Raw genomic sequence first — 21,191 nt, 5'->3', positions numbered from 1 at the left:
ATAAATGCGTGTTCGTGTCAGCCAGTGTGTTGTTCCTCTGTTCCGTCAGAGCAAGGCCCGCCGTGGTCGACGTGCGCTCGGTAGCGTAGGTGACCACGGGGTGAGGTCCGGGTGGTTTTGAACTGTGTAAGCCGCGGTTAAGTGGGGAGAAAATATTTATCTCCCCAATTCAACCCCACAACCTCCACCATCCACCTCATGGCACTGGAGGTGGTGAACACTTTCAGGGAGCTTCGGAAGACCCACCCCACCAACTAATACACTCGTCTAACAAAGATAGGGTCGGGTCACCGCCTTCTAGCCCGTCTTCACATCCGGCACACCCAATTAACAGAGGAGAGATGCCGCCTTCCCGTACACTGGAGACGAGTTCTCCACATGCGGCTTCTCCCCACCAACATGTCCAAAGAGGACCATAATGGCAGGCGTCTGGCGCGGGCGGAAGCCTTGCACCTCCATTTTGGGAGAAAACCAGGAGTCTTCTACGTGGACGCCTCCAACCCAGACCCCACGGGATGGTACACGGCCGCGGTCGTCCGCGAGAGCAAAACAGTAGACGCCCTTACTTTCAAGGCCCAGTCAGCAGTTCACGCAGAAAAGGTTGCCATCACCCTGGCAGCCTCCGACTCCTCCTCCAAATACATAATCACCGACTCGCGAGGTGCTTGTCGAAACGTCGAGCAAGGGTGGGATACTCCCCTAGCTTATCGCATCTACCAAAACTGTAGCCGAGACTTGGATCCCGCACACCAATCTCTCGTTTCGGCTCTAGGTCACCAAGGCCTCCACGGAAACGAAGCAGCCGACGCTGCCGCCCGCGCGCTCTCTCTCCGGACATTTCCCACGGGACCCGACGCTGACCAGGACTCCGATTTCAATCCGGTTTACTCTTTTAAGGAAATATCCGATTATTACAAATCCATGCACCAAACTCTTCCCCCGTGCAAAGGGCCGGGGAAGGCCAACGAGCTGGTATTCCTGCGCCTGCTCACTAACACGATGCTGTGCCCGGCAACCCTAAAGCATTTCAATCCTCAATTCGACGGGCGGTGCTCGCACTGTGGGGAGGTGTCTGACACCTACCACATGGTGTGGGCCCGCCAGCAGAACCCATCCTTACCCCCTATCCCAAGTCCCACCCGAGAGGACTGGGAGGCGACCCTGTCCGGCTGCCGCACCCTCGAGGCCCAAAGAGCCTTAACGCAGCGCGCCCGGGCTGCGGCAACCGCTGACTAGACACCCCACCTAGTGGTTGTAAGGGCGTGACCCTTCAGGTCACGACCCCCAACACCTCTTTCTGATTACAGAAATATTTTCACCACCACCACCATCAAAATTAAGGAATACCAACATGCCCAACTTTTCGCTTTGCCTCATAACGGGAGCGCACCTCGAAGTTTCGGAGATCTCACTGTTGGGTCAGAATTTTACAAGACCCGAAAGCCAGCACAGTTTTGCACTCGCCGTTTAGCGGAAGAACGTGCACAGCATGCATAATTCAAATCACTGCTTATTTCAATCGCCCTTTAAAGGCACTTTATGATACCGTCTACATTACTGAAATCGGGGAAATTTGTCGTGCTTTAACACTGCAGATATCACATTGGAACTTAATGGGTGACAATGATGGAATGGTACATAAATCACGGCTAAATTTTAATATTGTTCCTCGACCAGAATAAGATTTGCTTTGAATGTACATGCGAACGGTTCGTCCTATAAAACTTTATCATCATTATCCTGACAATGCCCACTGCAGGACAAAGGTCTCCCCATGTCTCTGCGGTTAACCCTGTTCAGTTACCCTTATCCCCGCCGTCTTCTTAATCTACCTCACCATCCTCCACAACTTTCTGCCACCATCTGCTACGCATGCTTCCGTTTCCTTGGTATCCGTTACCTTTAACGGCCATCAGTTGTCATGAATCCGCATTGCATATCTTGCCCAAGCCCATTTATTCCTGATTTAGAAAAGGCTGTCCTTAAACCACGCTTGTCCCCAGACCCGCTCTGCCATCTTCCTGCGTCTTAACGTAACACCTGTCATTTTTCTTTCCATCGATTGCAGCGTTGTTCTCAATTTAAATTGAACCCTTTCGATAACCTTCACATTTCTGCCATATAGATGGGCACCTTTAAGATACAACCATTATGTACTTTTTACTTCAGGAATATTGGTAAAGTGCCATTGATGGTTTGGGAGTACCTGCAAAATGCGCTCCACCCTATTGATATATTCTTCTAGTTATTTCACTCTCGTGATCCGCATCTATACTCACTACCTGCCCTTAATAGACGCACTCCCAGCGCCTCACTATCAATCGTAAACAGCTGTTCCTTTCCGAGACAGTGAACATTGCTTTAGTTTTCTGCATATGAATCTTTAGTCCAGTCGGCCTGCTTTGCCTCTATAAGTCATTGATTATGGTTTCCAAACTATCCTCTCAGTGATTTTGCAAGAAAATTTCATCGGCGAATTGCAAATTACTTAGGTATTCTCTATAAAGTATTGTCGCCAACTGTTCCCAATTCAGGTGATGCTAGTGAGTCGCACCGACCAAAAATTAAGATGGAATGACGTTTAGGCTCCCACACGGGAGCCTTGTTCACAATGACTAACTAGCATCATGTACCATCCCGACCAGACGGGATTTCGTCAGACCCTTGACTACTCCCAATTCAGGTCTCAGAATCCAGACCTCTTGTCGGTCTCCGACTCTCCTCTTCTAAATTTAACAACGATATAAATGCAATGTATTAGCTACTTTGTTTTCATTTGCCTAACGCTGCCTCTTCGGCGTACTGGTTCCTTCTCCGGCCCCGACCACGCTACTTGAGTCTCAACAGCGCGCTCGCGCTTGCCCGCACCCACGCACCGTCACATGGTCTTAGGATTTTATTTATGTGCCACGGATGGATAAGGTTTTCACCAAGCTGGGACGACCTAAACGTCATGATCACGGCAACAATTCTGCATGGCCAAGACACCCTTTCTCTAAAGGAATGGGGGGGGATTTTCGATTCGACATTGAATTGCGGGTTATCCTGCAATAAACTAAATGAATAAATCTGAAATTCTTTTCGGAGATCAAACCAGTGTATTTGTTCGTATGTATAACTATACCACATTTTTATGTAATTCAGTTACCTTGGGAACAAATATAGTATAATCCGGTCATTTTTTGTGAATAATATCTGGCAATAAAACTAATTTAATTTTTCGATTATTAGAAAAGTAACTGCTAATGCAATTTATTTCTTTTGCAAAGCAATTTTGCCATGTCTGCCCGAGAGCAAGGGTTACGCACCCGCGTCCTATTAATCGCTCGGCATAGAAGCACCGCGAGGGAGCAGTGCAGCCGCTGCGCCAAAGGTCACGGCGACCTCAAGGTTTTGTCAGGGCTAGACATAAACAGAGCAGTTCAGTATCATATCCTTTTCCTCTTCCCGGCGGATCATCCCCCGCGGCGCCTGGAGCACATGGAGTGTTGGTGCTGTCTATGGCAACACAAGCGAATGTCCATGTTGTGGCATAGGAGGCGATGTCAACGTAGGCAGCGCTAGAATCGTGCAAGTACTGTCTTCGCAGACGCCGGAGTAGGGCTTTTCTCCTGGTCTTTGAACTTCATGACATATTTCTGGGGATCAGCGCAGCGGGCTATAACGCGCGAAGCAGTAGAAGGCTGCGGACTGATTTCAACTATCTTGTATTCCTTAACGTGCACCCAAATCACACGTGTTGACTGGAAAGGTGAAGTTGACCATTTCATGCGCTAGACGAAATACGATATCGCTTTGTCACGTTTTTCATTTCTTCACTATATCGGCAACCATACTAGGTACTAACCCACATTATTCAGGACATAATAGTGACGTAGTCCGCCTAGGCAGCGTCTATGTGCTAGGCCACTGTCGTGAACACGAGTGCGGCCCTGAGACCGGGGCTAAACAAGGACTCCGCTTTCCAGCCCTCGGACGGTCGTGCCTTTACATACTGGTATCATACTGGTACGTATGGGCTCACAAAACCAGGATTGATGCACCTATATAAGCTTCTTCCTGCGCTCAGTGAACTGTGGATTTTAACACCGCTATCTATACGGAAAACTTTGGCAGAAGTTACCTTCAGTGGCTGACATCTAACCTTGGTCAAAAGACACTCCCGCTTGCGTCGTCTTGACGCAACCACTATGTCACATGAGCGGTGCGGATAGCTGATCGAGTTCATTATTTCAGCATATTCATCAACAGCAGCCCAAATAAGCCATTGGCTAAGAAGAAAAAAAGCGCCACAAGACCTTCCTCACGTTTAATTAAAGCCAAAACCAATAAGTTCTGCCACAGAGAGGTACGCCCAAATGAAAAATCCTAAATATGAAATGCAACAATCAAACATCCCGAGGAAGCGGCTGTTTTTGGAGCAGATAAATTTGTGGTTGGTATGCTGGTTCCGGAAGACTGTATCCTAGCTATAAAACATAACACGTGCCTCAGTCACACAGGAACCGTCCTGTGTCGAAATCAGCTTGTGTATGTAGACGTGCCTCAATAGTAGCTTTTATTTTTGCACCAGCCTTCTTTTTCTAATGTGTATAGGCCCTGCTTGCTGTTATTCAAACCTCTGTTGCGAGTCAACGCTTGTAGTGCCGTTCGAGTTCTTCGTTCAGTGTACGCATGCGGAGCTTTTGTTCACATTACAGCGCCTGTCAGCATAGCGGCCTCGACTGTGTCTCCAACGTGTAATTTGGCAATTTCTGCATCCTTTGACTGAATTACTGCATGCCTTTCATTTTTCTCAGGTCGACATCTTGCAGGCTCCAGACATCTCTTCTTGCACAACTGGCGATTTGACACGCGATTACCAATTACAGCTTACTGAGCACTTGGTACAAGATTACGATTCACTTTCGCTTCATTTGGGGCTCTCATACATTTGGTAAGCAGAAACCATGTTGCTTGGACTCTATACAACGAGGCTAGGTACTTAATGCTAGCAACAAAGCTAGTCGCTTAGGTAAACACAGGGTTGTATTCGTTGCCTTCAGAACAAGTCCTCACTTTACCTGGCCGCAACATGCAGTTTCTTACAGTGACCGAACAGCAACAAAGCTGCCATACTGTACAATGCTACTGTATCGCTGGAATACAAGCCCCAACGACTCCTGGGCGATGTGTTGAAGGCAGCAAAGCGCAATACTTGCGTTCAGAAGTGCAGCAGTTGTTTCCTGTCTTTCGCTGAGCACAGACGTGCACAAACCGGCAGCTCAACTTTCTAGCGATTACATGACACTTTTTAACGTCATTTATATACGCCTGGTTTTGCTAGGCGAAGTGTAGACGGATCCACGCCATATTGCAACCATGGTCCTGAGGTAGGACATCCGCCTCGTGCACTAGAAATAGTGGGCATGAATCTCTACGCTGTCGACTACCCACCGGTCTTGTAATCAATACATGTGTCGCGAGCCATATGCAATGCTTTCCTAAGTACAAAATGTTCGCGAAAAGACCCACCGGATCAGTGACGAAACTAAAAATTTGGAATCATTCCAGGCAACGTAAGGTCCGAAGGTCCCGTTATGATATCAACACCTGCATCAAAGACAGCGAAAAGTGTTTATTTTGTACCGCTGTCGCTTAAATGTATACCGCTTTAATTTATCCTAATCTAATTTAACGAGTAAGCTTAGCTATACTTACGTGTCGCCGCGAGGCAGAAAAATCTAGCGCCGGTAAACGAATGGACTGACGGATTATTTTTGAACAGCCACCATGGGACGTCGGTAATCTTTTAAAATTTGTCTTCAGGCGATAATTCCAAGAAAGCTGTAATTAACCCGGCGTCCTCAAACTGGGCCTGCGCTGGTTCGTGTCCTTTTGCACACACGCGATTGTGTCAGTTTTGCAGGAACTACACTCGTGCCTCTACACGATGCTGCTGTACCCTGGTTAGCGCGTCTCCGTCGAACCCCCGCAAAGCATTCCCTAGACAAGTTCGCATAAAACGGCGCTATCGTTTGATTTGTTCTTTTCTTCTTGCGGAAGGTAAGAAAGCCAATTTTAGAACTTACAAGGCTTCCGTAACTAAATTACGACCTTCAATATATGCGATTATATCACGCGTAACAAGATCAGCTTAAACAGGACCTGTCTACTACACCGTAGGTAGAGCAAAGGTACAAATCCTCACCCTTCAGTATGCGCACGGATGTGAATAATTTTTGATGAAATCTACCGAAAGCCAAGCACAACCACAAGAACAGCAGTAAGGAGGCGTGGTGAAGTCCAGTCGCCTGCGTCCTGTTGGAGATCCGTCACAAAGGGCTTGACATCCAGAGTCAGTGAAGTCGGGGCTCCAAGCACCGCAGTGGCACCCCTGAATACTTTGCAGATTGCGTCGCTCACATCGACGTCAAGCTTGTCGTTTTGGAAGTAGAGCACCAACGTCTTCTCTTCGGCATCGCTGAAATTTTGCCGCACGCTCTCGAGGTGTCTGGACATTCCACGTATCGTCGCTAACGCAGGGAACTTCACAGAAGTCGCCGTCACGGCGTGTCCAAACAGTACGGAACCCCACAGGACCGGTCGATCGAACGAGTTTTCTAAAACGGGCCTCAGCAACCTGAGGCGAGTGGTCCAAAGCATGCAGCCCGCAACGTAGTTCAGAATCGGTGGAGTCCGGAACGTTGTCTGGTCGTAGGCGCTGCTGGCGTAGAAGGCAAAACGGGCGCGCTGGCCCGTTTCTTTGTGAATGAAAGCCACCTGCACAGTGGACATCGGTGCAAGCGCAGAAACAAGAAAAGAGAATCGCCCAGTTCAGGTCCAGCTAGCAACTAAACCAAACATAATTGTCTTGCTATAAATACAACATAGATATTTGTGGTCACATATCTCCTGTTCCATTTCTCACGCCTGTGCAACGGACTGTGAGCATATGTCGACCCTCTAATATATTCTGCACGGTACAGCTATGATAAAGTAAACATATACCGACGCCATTAGTCTTGATAGAGTTTGTAGAGGCCAGATGAAACACAAAGTTGTGTTCAGAAAACATTATAATCAAAAAATAATAAGATGCTGTGGTTTCAAAACAGCGCTTCACGGCAGTAGGCCTACAAAATATAAACCAGCCAAAGTCGCACACAGGAAAACTGACAAGATAGAAAAGAGGCTGTGTTGGTAGTGCAGCCTTTTTCCTATCTTCTTAACAGTATTCCTGTGTGCGTCTTCTGGCTGGTTTATTTTTTTTTAACACAATGCACCAACTAGCCCATAAACGTGTGTAACTACGTAGGGCTAACACTACCGCAGTCTTAGGCACGCTTCGGGTCAGTTTAAAGTTTACTGTTAATGAAATGGGAAAATTGTAAACGCTTGCCAGTAAGCTTAGCCACTCTTGTCGTTCTATAATTTATTAGTAAAGAATATCCAATTGTTGCTGTTTAAAAATTTAGACTGCCAGGCTATTAGAATTTGCGGCAAAAAATTAGAGTTGTCTTCTTGGCTGTAGCTGTCGTGTGGTGCTGCGAAGCAATAGAGCTTACCCTGCTATTCTTACTAATTCGGACGCTAGAACAACTTCTGTTCGCTTGCCAATGTTCGTATTGCTTCATGAATGCAAAAGGTGCCTCACGGCACCCCAGAACATGAGCACAATCAAAACCCCGACAAGGTGGCTATAACTACATAGGAATACTAAAATAAAGCACGCCAGTGAAGAAATAGAAACAGCGTTCATTAAAATTTTTCTACAGTCGTTCTTGCGCCATTGAAGTGAAAATCAAGAGTTCTACTTTTTAGCCTCCCTCTAATAAAAACATGATCATTGAAACTGTATTGTTCTCGCATCTTTTGATGCTGATAGCTTATTACACAGTTATTATATTCCTGCAATATTCGCCAAAAGCCATGCAGCTACAGCAGCATCCTCTCAGAAAACTATTCCTGTTGTGGCTCACCTCGCGCAGTCACAGCTGATAGTGGCTGTACAAACACGTAATCCGTTGCTACGCTCATTTTTCATGGACACACTCTATGAAAGTTCTTCCACTACGCCCGCTCCACTCGAAAGAGAAGTCATATAAGAATGTTGTAAGCTGCGCGAAGAGTTGCTGATCCGCTCTCATAAGGAGCCTTGCAAACTGCACCCTCTCGACACTAACGCATTTGGTACCAACGGTTTCATCAACGTGTCCAGAATCGTAATAGTGATTACTCCCAGATTTCTTGGCCCATGCTGCCACCTATTCTGGCCTTAACCGCATTTCTTGCTGCTTCAAAACATACTTCTACATCAGCAGTTTCCTCTCATCCCGTACTGATACCCTCATCTTTGGTTCTGAGCAATTTCCTCCCCCCCCCCCTCCCTACACAGTGGGAGTTTCGGCCCTCCCCAAGGCTCTGTCATTTCGCCATTCCTGTTTAATATGGCTACGCAGCCCATACCTACTTGTCTTCGTTCCTTCCCCTCCATCAATTTCTCTGTGTATGATGATATTACCCTCTGGGTATCCGGAGGCTCTTATGGTAAAATCAAAGATACCCTCCAAACAACTGCGCAAACATGGCAATAGGGCATGCTGCCTCTACCAAATCTGACCCTCTGCTCTTCCCTCACACCGCCGTCATAGGACGCGTGTCCAACAAGCACGGAGGTCTCCGTGACTCGCAACTTCCTAGCATTGTTCAAGCCTTTATCTTTAGCAGACCTGCGTACTCACTAAGGTAGGTTCACCTCTCATGTGCGGAAATCGACGCCGTGGATGTTCTCCGTCGTGTCCACAAATACGCTCTTGGTATTGCATCCACCGAACGTCTTCTTCAAACCGGCATACTTAACATCCTCCTTGAAATAGGAGAGGCTCCTCTGACCTCACAGTTTGGCCGTGTCACCCATCGACTTTACCTCGATTACTCAGTCCAAGCACACTATCTCCTACCATTTTTATTAACACCTACACATACCTCCTTTTTCCCCAAGAATATGCGCCCTGCTCACCATCCGCAACAATGTCAAAAACGAGCGCGGAAGCCCTTCAAAAACACCTTTCTAATCCCAAGGACGGGCTGTATGTCGATGCGGCTGAATATTCATCCGGCCTTTCTTATGCCCTTTCAGCCATTGATTCCAGCGGCTGCCCTAAAATGGCTGCCACCGTACACACCTATTCAGAGGAGGCCCTCGCTCTTGCTCGAAATACTCCTGATATGCCACCATTCTCAGTGATTCTGAATCAGCCGTCCACAATTTAGATGCTGGTCAGATATCCCGCCCAGCCCTGTCCCTACTGCTAAAACACCTTCCAACTCACTCTTTCCTCTTCTTTTACCCCTCCTCTCTTTTCATGACATACGTCACCATTACCGTCTTGGTCGCCTTGCATACCTCCCTGCCCACCGCAAAACCTCCCAGTATGGCGAGAATCTGTGGTATCAGCTTCAGACTCACTTTTACCACTCCTGCCTTTTGCCACCTCATCCACCCAACTATCTATCACTCCTCGGCTTTGATCTCTACCTGACCGAAGCCAACCTCGACCACATCATGGGGGGTTGCGCTTGTGACCCCCCACCAAAATCCCTGATTGTTAATTCAAAGAAGCAGTGGGTGCTACTGGGATCAGAGGATAGCGGAAGGCTACCCAGCCTAGGAGCTCTCAGCGTTCCCCACTGTCCCCTTCCCATTTGGCAAAAAAAAGTTTCACTCGCACATTCTCAGGACTGAACTCTACCTGCCGTCTGTAAGGGCGGACGCTAGGCACGCCGTAACAGCCAGATGCGTGTTACTCGGAACATGCTATTCTGCTGGGCCAACTCCATGCAGCCGGACCAAGGCAAAAGGAGGCCGCTTGCACGGGCGAACTCCTTTTAGCGAGACAAGGTCAGACGAAGGCACAGAACGTTGTTTAGCAGAGCTATTGCCGTTCACCCTGACCAAATCTACACCAAGGCAAGGAGTACCGTTTATATATAGGCAAGCACAGACAGAGGATGGCCTACCCATCACCCAGCGGTGAGACTTGCCTTGCTGGGGCATCGGTGTTGGTGCCTTCGCTTGGCGCCCAGCTTGAAGGCCGCGGTGTGCAGACAGGATTCGCACGGTGCCCACTCGCATTGGAAACAGGCGCCGGGCAAGTGGAAGAGCACTAGTACACAGAGGCACGCCGCCCAGCGCTTCTGCTCGGGCCCGCCGCGATAGAACAACACGGGTTGTGTCACGTCCAGCTGGACTACGGCGGTGTCTTCAGGAAAGCACGAGGCGACGCTGTCTCCATCTGCGGCGGAAAGAGGTTCTTGAAGTATTGGTGTGGATCGAAGCCGTCGTGAATTTAAACCGCCCTCCCGTCGTACCTGCATTTTGCTAACGGAGCTCAGAAAGATGAAGCAAAGTCGTGGGTGTTATTGATGACCGTTAACTTCCCATACAAATATCATGGATCATAAGACACACTTTATCAAAGAGGTCCGGATTACATCTAAACGCCAAGGGTTCTTTTACGTGTACCTACGTATCAATACACCAAAGCATTTGCATAGCGCTGCCGCAAAATAACAGCAACAGGGGCCATTGTCCAATTCTTGACCTTGGCCTGAGCAGCTGACAGCTGTAGCTTAAAGCACTTGAGAGTACGCTTAAGTTGCTTCCAAAGGGTATGAGTCCCATACCCATAAGGTTATTCAGCGGCCTAGGGTACTCTTTCCAGATCACCTCGCACACACGGTAATTCTCTACATTCATAGACCGCAGGGGAAGCGGGGTTGCCCTCATAACACTCCTGGCGCAATGTTGAAGCGGTTAAGCGATGCGCCACTGCCCCGGCAGGTGCCTCTGTCAAGTGGTCGAGCTTGCAATACCTAGGTTGCTCATCCCGAGCAAGCTCGCACGACCAATCAGGCAGTTCGCTCACAGTGCGGTGGGCAGGTTACCAGGTTTCTGCAGAACGGGAGGGAACCTTAACGCTGTCGCGTAAAAGGTCGTGGGCCTAACCACGCTTCATGAAGCGCTGTACTGTTACGATGCAGCTGCGGCACTACAGGGAACAGGCACGCAGTCTTAAACCTAAGCACGAACTTTTATTTGGTCGTATGTGTTCGCTAAATACAAAAAGTCGGCGGCGGCATAAACTATGAACACTTGCAACAATCATGGGTTAACATCTCGACTATCCTTAGTCGCGCATTATTCATTTACTGCGTTGGACCTCACAAATAATCGTATATCACTGGGCACAACTTTCAACGCGGTGCAAAAATACACGCGCATGATTACAGTGTTCCGAGAAGAACCACGTCCAGCCACGTCCAACATACCATACAGGCAAGATCATGGTACAGAAAAAACGCTGCATCCACAGCACTAAACGTAATGAGATTGACAGAATAGACAAACATAAAAAAAGACGGTTGATGTGTACATTTACGCCAAACACAAATTATGTGCGCTAGCGTTCGGTGACCATTGCTTTGCTTTGTTTACCGTCCACCTGCCACCTAGGTGACGTGACCTTGTAACGTCATCATAGTCTGCCAAGTACATGCACACCTGAGCAGGATGCCTGCGACCCGGTTGGGAGATTGGCAAAATGTCACAAAGCAGGCTTCAGACAAACAAACGAGCACACAGTGGCTAAATGCGGGGAAGGCCGTTATACATTCTAGTGGCCTGATAATTGCGGCAGAGCTGATATCTTCACCTCGGATGCCACTTTTCATCTAAAGGGAAAGGTTATCTATTGGAAACAAACCTACTGCATAAATATCTCCATTCTTGACTCTGCTTCTTCTCAAGCTGCTCCTGTTAAAGAGGCATCGATATGTCGGGGCGATATCAAGGTGGACAAAGGGAAGAACGCGATCTTACCCCAAAATCTCAGTCCCATTCACGCGCCGATGCACATATCCACGCATCTACAAGCATGCGTGATTCGTTCACTCACTCACCATAATATTTGCATGAGCAGAAAGCGATCGCCACGGCCGGGTGTCTCTGAGCTCGTTGTGCAGTGCGCAGGCGAAATTCCAGCTCTTCCTTAAATGCCTCGCCCAACGACTCGCCGTCCAAGCATTCCTGAAAAGAGGAAGAGATTCGGTTGGTCCCAGCGTCCCAAGTCTTTACCATCCAGATATTCGAAGCTTCGATTGGCCTCGATTAAGGTAGTTGGGGCTATTAAGGACTGAAAATGTAGATTTGTTAATGGTCTCTAATATTATTATCAAGATAGTATCGGTATTCTTATCTGGTTGATAAAGGCCCGATGCTGCGCGCGGTCTATGGGTGGCGGCGTAGTGAACAGTTCCGGATTAATTCCATCAACTGGGACTCTTTATTTAGCAACGGCATCGCATAGAACGTAAACATAATGGTGGTTCTAGAGCGCAAACGCACAGAGAGCAAGAAATAGACGAGACACACAAACCAGCGCTGAACTTGCAACTGATTTTTTTTATTATTAGGAAGAATCACGTCATATATACACAGACGAAAAAACGGCGCACCTGACCACCATTATGCATCAACACCAACTAGCCCAATCTGCAGTTCTTCAACATGAGCATGTTTGCATTCGAACTCCACCGCAATCTAGCCAAACGCATGGAAGCAAGCGGCAGCAGGATGAGAGTTTCATCGCTAATGGTTATTAGTTAAGACAGAAGTAATGTCATTGCTCTGCATACAACGTAGTTTAGCGGCTCTGTGCACGCTTCAAAATCTCTGCGGAACTCATTTTTTCGTGCTGAGATTGCAGCGAACCTGACAATCAGCTCATTCTTTCACCGGTGAATCTGTTCTACCTTTGCATCCCTTCAAAAAGCCTTGAGATATTGGCAGAACGGACAACGGCAATACCTTGGATAAGCATACACACTGAAAAGGAAAACAGTAAAGATGTTTTAGAACTCCTTTACACAGCAACTCGCATATTTACGCGATTTCTGGAGGACAACAGATACACATGCATTTCTGTAGCAATTATTACTGGCAGAGTCCTTCAGTAGTGCTTTATGGTCATGAAACGTATGTGGGATAGATTGGTGCGCTATCCAAAGTGGCCACACTGCAGCGCTGGCGTCAAAAAAAAAAGTACTACTGGCCGGCGTGTCAGCGAAAAGCCACCTAACATCGTAGAAAATGACACTAAGCGGTGCGTCGTTTTCTTGCCGTGACATTTTATCAGGCGCAGTGTGGAAGCATGTGAAGGCAGGTGTAGACGCGAAGGTAGTAAGTGACTTGTTTTTCAACTGGCCGAATGTGTGTATGCTTTAGGAACTGTTCCATCCCGAGGATATCGTTCGGCACGACGAGCTCGTAGTGAATGGGTACGCTGTGTCGTTAACACGTGAGCTACCCTAACTGAAGCGTAACTGAAGCTTGAAGCTGTTCTCATAAGATATTAAAAGGGCTCCCACGACGCTTAACCAAATCAAAACCACGTTCTGAAAAATCAACAAAGCGACGCCGTATTGCATCGGATGGCTGCACAGCAGCGGATGTTTCGGATAACTTCTGCACGAACCACCTGGCCTTCGACGACACTGCGGCAACAACTAATGACTCTGAGCCATGGCGGCAGCACAGATGGCGACTGTGTGGGCCAAATATCCAGCCAGTGGAGGTAAATAGTAAAGCATCTGACAGGTAGTACATTGACACTTCTTTTTGTGCTCGTCGCTGTATATGCTATTAACTTATTCATTCTGAGGAAGTCAGTAGCTTTTTCATTTGATGCATGCGCACCACCGAAAACTGGCACAAGTTCCGAAAATAATCTACATCGTTATATTAAAGAGGACCTCTGTACAGAGCTGTAATGCGTAATTAAGCCTCAAGAGCGGCTACTGGCAAATTGATGTCGATGAAAGAGATCGCGAGAATACCGAATTCATCACTCTGGATGGCCTCTCCGAGTTCATGGTGATGCCATTTGGTATCCATTACGCACCAGCGATGTTTCAGCAAGTAATAGATACAGGTCTGGCAGGCCTGAAGTGGCAAATTCGTCATGGTATAATTAGATGACGTCGCTGTCTTTCTTTCCTGATTGCAGTCACGACTACGTCCCATGGTGGGGACTGACATCCCCGGCCATAAAAGAATCCTGATGAAAGCAGATGACTTAAATATCTGTGCAGGAGTAAAGACAAATCCTAATGAGTAGGCAGCGAACTCAGAAGGTGTTCATCACAGGCAACTTCTGCGTCAGAGAAAACAGAGCAATGTCCTGGAACTAAACGCAGCACTCCCAGACGTTACAGATCAAGGAATTGAAAGGACACGATTGATATCCAATCTTTTCAGAGCCCGCCGTTCATATCATCAACATGTGGCATGATGGTGCACAGATCAATGCTTGTGCACAGAAACAGGCTTGTAATAACATCCAATTTGTATCAAGTGCGAAACCAGCGAAAAGAACACAGCGAAAAACTGAACTGCTTGGTAGACATGATACGCACGCAGAACGAAAGAGAGCACAGCGCGCGCCCCTCGTCTAGTACCATGGCGTTCGCCTCAACCTCAATGCGTATGCCTTTATGCCCTCCTAGCAGGGTGGTTTTTTCACAATGTAAACACACCAGCTAGGCCACATTCTTCTTTTGTTCACTCCAGATAAAAAGGATTCACCTGCAGGTATGGGTGCAGCGCTGCATGTCTTTCTGAGGACGTAGCACAAAAGGCGCGAGACATCTAGAAAGCACGACTGCAGCGACGTTAGTTTCAGCGATGTCCGCAGTAGCCGCGCCAGCTAGCGGGTGTATATGGAAAGCTGTAAAACCGACTGGTGTAAGAATGTTGTTGTGTATATTGTAGGCACAGAAATTTCAATAATGTTTTTAAAGTAATGCCCCCTCACTTGCTTGTTGACCACTTACGCCTGCCGTCATTACGTTTTCCCCTCTATTGCATGTTGTCATATGTCATATTGGGGCTGGTTTACAGGTTGCACGCTGTTTAGCCTAATTAGACATTATATATACAGAAGCAGACGCAGTATATGCTTCAAAGACAACCAGGAAATATTCTTGTAAGTATCTTTAGTACAGCGCCACTGCGATTAGCAATTAAGATGTGCATCTTTTTCAGACTGCTTAGAGCCGTGTGAATATTCGTAGTGATCATCACGTCTTAAATAATCGTAGCATCATTGAATATACGCAAGAGTGATGGCAGACAAAGAAAGCAGCTCTGGCTGAGCACAGGCAGCCTGCAATATGAATGTAGTGCCTAGTCCGGCAGCGAGAAACAAAAGGCGTAATATCCGACAAACGCCGTAGTACGTGTGAATACCTGGAGCAGCGCGAAGAACCGCAGCCTCTTGCGCAGCAGTGGCAGGGCGACCTCTTCCCAGAGCGCATCGTAACGCGCGCAGCTGAAGATGTCCTCCACCGGCAGACACTTGAGGACGGCGCGCACAACGGTGGAGCAGCGAAAGGCCGAGTCGGCCGCGGCCCCCATTGCTGCTCCTCCTTCTGCCTCGTCTTCTTCGGTTGTGGCAACGAAGCCTTCATGTTCGCCTTTGTTTTCTACCTCTCTTCTAAGCGGCGTACATCCATGGCGGTGAATCGGACAGGAACCTCTGATTCCCTGAATATACACTGAAGACGGTGATCTAGGCTCTTCTCGCTTACATCACGTTGATTGTGGACACATCCATGGTACGTTTTTCGGTTTTTAAACAGATGCTTTACACCTTCATCAGGCTCTCACTAGGGCGCAATTGGTACCACCATTGGTTAACCGTCGCCTTAAAATATCGAGACAGTTTTAAATGAGTAGTCTTAAGTTTGTAGGAACATACGTTTTCTTGTTCACCTGGCTGGGAGAATTACGGTGGAATCCGTAAGGCCCACCTCTTATGAAAGGGGAAGCCTCGAATCCGACTCGATCCAATTCAATCGCAGTACACTGTTTGCGTAAACTTCCACGTTATCTAGCCGGCATACTGAGCAGGTCTCCTGATCGACAGTGCTGAAAAAAATATCATGTGAGTCCGGCAGTAGGTGGGGCTGAGAGTGGAGCATTTGTGATCTTTCTACGTAGGCGGAAAGCCGAGCAGCCTCTCTCCGCGGTACAGCTGTCGATTTCACTCTCGTGGAATTATGTATTTTTATTTAAGTTAACCAGCCCATATAGATGAATAAAGTTTGTTACACCACTGCCTATGAAGAGAGTGCTACTGTCCCCAAAAACGTATTTATTTATATTTTATTTAAAAATTATTTATTTATTTATTTATTTATTTATTTATTTATTTATTTATTTATTTATTTCACACGCATGTATGCGTGATGCGAATAAAGCTATTAATATTATTATTATCATTAATTAAGGCCCTTTAAGAGGTAATAGCTAAAGCTGGGTGCGCGGGGAGGAGGGCGTTTTGAAAATACATCTAGATGCATGTGTTAACGCAACACCTACACATCGTGAACAGTAAAAATATGGATTGCGCATAGCACACTGAATGCAATTACTCATGAAAAGCAGTAGCAATCATAACGTGATAAACCACTGTCTTCTCTTTTTTATAGCCATAGTAAACAAATAAACAAAACAGAGATAAACAAAATTGGGTCAGGCACATTACGTATAATCAAAAAGTAAATCGTGATGTTTTGCCATTTTGTTGCCCCGTGCTTATGCAGTAGTAAATATACTTTGCGCGCGTAGATTCTGTTTTAGAAGTGCAAAAATTCCATCGGTTCATGTAATTAACACACAACAGTAATACGCAAAAACTCATTACGATTCTGTTCGACATCATTTGCTGCCGCTGCCAAGACAACAACAGCCAACGAATTATGGAATTAACATGCCGTAATTCAACACAAGCAGCATTAGGATTGGCTCATTATTAAAGCCGATATGAAATGGCTCTTTGGTGCATTTTCACTGCTCCAAAGAAATGAATTTCGAGTCGTTTAACGTGCCTACATTTTCTTTCGGTGCTCTGTGTTATATTGTCGAACAGCGGATATCATCGTTTGTTAAGTTCGCCTTCATCTTAATCAAATCTGCACTGCTTCACACCGGCACAGTCCTGCAATAAAGCAGCGAAAAACTCTTAGTGGCTGCCTCAAAGGGAGACAAACCAGGAGTACGAAGTATGGCTATGTTGGGAGGACAGGGCACCGTGACTGTAAATATGTCAGGTTTACGGGGAACGGCGCTCGGGTAAACACCAAATGTGCATAAAACCGAAAAGCATGTGAAACAGCCCTGAAAGATTCCAGTAACTACGCACCGCCAAGTGAATTTTTCCCCTGTCACAGTAGGCTCTCTTTTTTCCGACGCGATGAGTGATACATGATGCATTGCGATGATTTGCCTCCTACTACGGCTACGAGGGAAGTCTGCTTGTTCGGCGTTTTAGTACGAAAGTACTTCTAGCCGCACTAGCAGTCTCGCGGTGTGTGTGTGTGTGTGTGTGTGTGTGTGTGTGTGTGTGTGTGTGTGTGTGTGTGTGTGTGTGTGTGTGTGTGTGTGTGTGTGTGTGTGTGTGTGTGTGTGTGTGTGTGTGTGTGTGTGTGTGTGTGTGTGTGTGTGTGTGTGTGTGTGTGTGTGTGTGTGTGTGTGTGTGTGTGTGTGTGTGTGTGTGTGTGTGTGTGTGTGTGTGTGTGTGTGTGTGTGTGTGTGTGTGTGTGTGTGTGTGTGTGTGTGTGTGTGTGTGTGTGTGTGTGTGTGTGTGTGTGTGTGTGTGTGTGTGTGTGTGTGTGTGTGTGTGTGTGTGTGTGTGTGTGTGTGTGTGTGTGTGTGTGTGTGTGTGTGTGTGTGTGTGTGTGTGTGTGTGTGTGTGTGTGTGTGTGTGTGTGTGTGTGTGTGTGTGTGTGTGTGTGTGTGTGTGTGTGTGTGTGTGTGTGTGTGTGTGTGTGTGTGTGTGTGTGTGTGTGTGTGTGTGTGTGTGTGTGTGTGTGTGTGTGTGTGTGTGTGTGTGTGTGTGTGTGTGTGTGTGTGTGTGTGTGTGTGTGTGTGTGTGTGTGTGTGTGTGTGTGTGTGTGTGTGTGTGTGTGTGTGTGTGTGTGTGTGTGTGTGTGTGTGTGTGTGTGTGTGTGTGTGTGTGTGTGTGTGTGTGTGTGTGTGTGTGTGTGTGTGTGTGTGTGTGTGTGTGTGTGTGTGTGTGTGTGTGTGTGTGTGTGTGTGTGTGTGTGTGTGTGTGTGTGTGTGTGTGTGTGTGTGTGTGTGTGTGTGTGTGTGTGTGTGTGTGTGTGTGTGTGTGTGTGTGTGTGTGTGTGTGTGTGTGTGTGTGTGTGTGTGTGTGTGTGTGTGTGTGTGTGTGTGTGTGTGTGTGTGTGTGTGTGTGTGTGTGTGTGTGTGTGTGTGTGTGTGTGTGTGTGTGTGTGTGTGTGTGTGTGTGTGTGTGTGTGTGTGTGTGTGTGTGTGTGTGTGTGTGTGTGTGTGTGTGTGTGTGTGTGTGTGTGTGTGTGTGTGTGTGTGTGTGTGTGTGTGTGTGTGTGTGTGTGTGTGTGTGTGTGTGTGTGTGTGTGTGTGTGTGTGTGTGTGTGTGTGTGTGTGTGTGTGTGTGTGTGTGTGTGTGTGTGTGTGTGTGTGTGTGTGTGTGTGTGTGTGTGTGTGTGTGTGTGTGTGTGTGTGTGTGTGTGTGTGTGTGTGTGTGTGTGTGTGTGTGTGTGTGTGTGTGTGTGTGTGTGTGTGTGTGTGTGTGTGTGTGTGTGTGTGTGTGTGTGTGTGTGTGTGTGTGTGTGTGTGTGTGTGTGTGTGTGTGTGTGTGTGTGTGTGTGTGTGTGTGTGTGTGTGTGTGTGTGTGTGTGTGTGTGTGTGTGTGTGTGTGTGTGTGTGTGTGTGTGTGTGTGTGTGTGTGTGTGTGTGTGTGTGTGTGTGTGTGTGTGTGTGTGTGTGTGTGTGTGTGTGTGTGTGTGTGTGTGTGTGTGTGTGTGTGTGTGTGTGTGTGTGTGTGTGTGTGTGTGTGTGTGTGTGTGTGTGTGTGTGTGTGTGTGTGTGTGTGTGTGTGTGTGTGTGTGTGTGTGTGTGTGTGTGTGTGTGTGTGTGTGTGTGTGTGTGTGTGTGTGTGTGTGTGTGTGTGTGTGTGTGTGTGTGTGTGTGTGTGTGTGTGTGTGTGTGTGTGTGTGTGTGTGTGTGTGTGTGTGTGTGTGTGTGTGTGTGTGTGTGTGTGTGTGTGTGTGTGTGTGTGTGTGTGTGTGTGTGTGTGTGTGTGTGTGTGTGTGTGTGTGTGTGTGTGTGTGTGTGTGTGTGTGTGTGTGTGTGTGTGTGTGTGTGTGTGTGTGTGTGTGTGTGTGTGTGTGTGTGTGTGTGTGTGTGTGTGTGTGTGTGTGTGTGTGTGTGTGTGTGTGTGTGTGTGTGTGTGTGTGTGTGTGTGTGTGTGTGTGTGTGTGTGTGTGTGTGTGTGTGTGTGTGTGTGTGTGTGTGTGTGTGTGTGTGTGTGTGTGTGTGTGTGTGTGTGTGTGTGTGTGTGTGTGTGTGTGTGTGTGTGTGTGTGTGTGTGCGCGCGCGCCTCGCGCGCTTTCTTTCAGATATGTCGCGGTGGTGTCCATTTGAAAAAGACGTGCTTTCACGCAACATTTCGGGCTTAGCAATGCTGTGCAATGTTGTGCCCAGACAACAGGTGCTGGCGCCATCTATCCGTTAGCGCTGCAATGCAACCCCTGCTGTGACTGGCGGCCCCGACCTAAACCTCCCACTACCCCCTTCGGCCTCAGGCCATGTTTTTCCACAAAGATGAATCAATCAATCAATCTATAATGGCGGCCCTGATTTGGTTTTCGTTCATTTTGTCTCAATTGCCGAGAGCCGGAAACAAAATACACGCCGTTAAAATGACGTAACCCTGCAGTCTTTTAAGGAGGAGCAGGTGTGGATGGGGCATGAAATCAATTATTTGATTTCCGACTCTCTTAACCGCGAGGACCTTCTTCCCAGAGTTTTAGAAAAAGCTGGCAGTGTTCCCACTGGGTTATTCACCGGCGTAGCGCAGCTTCTTGTTTACGTGTAAAATTAATCGCTGTGCGGCACGCGGCAAATAACCATATTCGGTTGGCACTTAAGAGCGAAAACCTCTGCTCCTCCCATGCTGAGCCTGAAGGTCATCTGGCTCTTAGATTTTACCTCTAACGGGAGGTGCGCCGCATGTGCAAAGTGGCGTGTGGCAGGTACCTCGATCTTCTTCATCGTCGCCATAGCTGCGCGCTTGGCAGCCATATCCGTCGCTGCGCTGGCTGCTGCTCGGCCGCTACTCCTCGTCTGTTGTGGCATGTGATGTGTCACGCGTTGTATCAGTGATTGTTACTGAGGCCATGACTATAATGTGACGTTGATTTTCTCTCTTTTTTTTTCGTCGTGGACTGCATAGTGTGCTTTATCTGCCTTTGACAGTGGCTGACTGTGTTGCGCCTTTTTTATCTTCTTATTCTGTATTTATGTTTTGTTGTTACTCCTTTGATCTTCCTTTAGAGTTTTTTTTTTTCATTCGAGCATCTAGCTCCTTTTCAATTATCTTCAATTGGTGTTAAGCCTGGCAAAGCGTTGCTGGTCCGAGGTCCCTCTCTCTTTCTTTTATGTTGTTTTTTTACATTTTCCGAGAGGAACAATAAAAGGGTAAAAGGGCGACTGGCGCGAGAGAAGAAAGGCCGAAGTTGAGGGAACGCGAGCGACACTGCAGCTGCGCGACCTCCCTCCTCAATGGCTTAGCCGCGTGACGGGCGCCTAGCCACTTGCTTATTTCTCGCACTGCAGGGTAACGGCTCGGCTTCGGACAGACCCCGGTGAAATCCGTGGTTGCGAGCAGTAGCGCAAGGGCACTAAAACTGGGTGCTTTCTGCACAAAAGCTTTGCACTGAGCCAAAATGAAATGGCTGCCATCACCTGCGCGTTGACATCCCCGCGGGGACGCGGGTTCAACGTCCGTCGTGGCAGCGCGTTTCGAAGGTGGTTAAATGGAAAATGAGACCGTGTGCTATGCGATGTAAGTGCACTTTAGAGAACCCCATGGGATCGAAGTTACGCTGGAGTCCTTAATTATGACGTCTGTTTTTGTCTCTTCCTTCTTTTATTCCTGCCTTCATCCCTTGCCACAAAGCGCGGTTAAGGTGTCCACTGAGAAGTGAGTCACATACTGCTTTTTTTTCTTACATTAAAACCAATTTTCATTTTAGATATATAACAGCACCCGTGACATGATACTAAAAGGATGGTAATCAAGCGAAGTGAAACCTTTAAA

At 47.6% G+C, this 21,191-nt stretch overlaps 1 protein-coding gene across 1 annotated transcript; it reads right to left on the bottom strand.

The window, feature by feature from the left end:
- Nucleotides 1-5,556: 5,556 nt before the first annotated feature.
- On the bottom strand, nt 5,557-15,479 carry LOC144097380 (uncharacterized). Its single transcript, XM_077630110.1, has 4 exons — nt 15,290-15,479; nt 11,944-12,070; nt 10,027-10,277; nt 5,557-6,762 (listed from the first exon to the last, which is right to left on the bottom strand). The coding sequence occupies exons 1-4, from the start codon at nt 15,455-15,457 to the stop codon at nt 6,232-6,234; spliced, it is 1,077 nt and encodes a 358-aa protein (XP_077486236.1). The 5' UTR covers nt 15,458-15,479; the 3' UTR covers nt 5,557-6,231.
- Nucleotides 15,480-21,191: the final 5,712 nt, after the last annotated feature.

This window comes from Amblyomma americanum, chromosome 7, assembly GCF_052857255.1.
Source record: "Amblyomma americanum isolate KBUSLIRL-KWMA chromosome 7, ASM5285725v1, whole genome shotgun sequence".
Taxonomy (NCBI): domain Eukaryota; kingdom Metazoa; phylum Arthropoda; class Arachnida; order Ixodida; family Ixodidae; genus Amblyomma; species Amblyomma americanum.
This window is presented reverse-complemented; position numbering and strand designations above follow the sequence as displayed.

Coding starts and splice junctions, on each gene's coding strand:
- LOC144097380 (XM_077630110.1), bottom strand. CDS start 15,457: ATGGGGGCCGCGGCCGACTCGGCCTTTCGCTGCTCCACCGTTGTGCGC. Junction 12,071..15,289: donor GGTTCTTCGCGCTGCTCCAG/GTATTCACACGT, acceptor TCCTCTTTTCAG/GAATGCTTGGACGGCGAGTC. Junction 6,763..10,026: donor AACACCGATGCCCCAGCAAG/GCAAGTCTCACC, acceptor TCCACTGTGCAG/GTGGCTTTCATTCACAAAGA.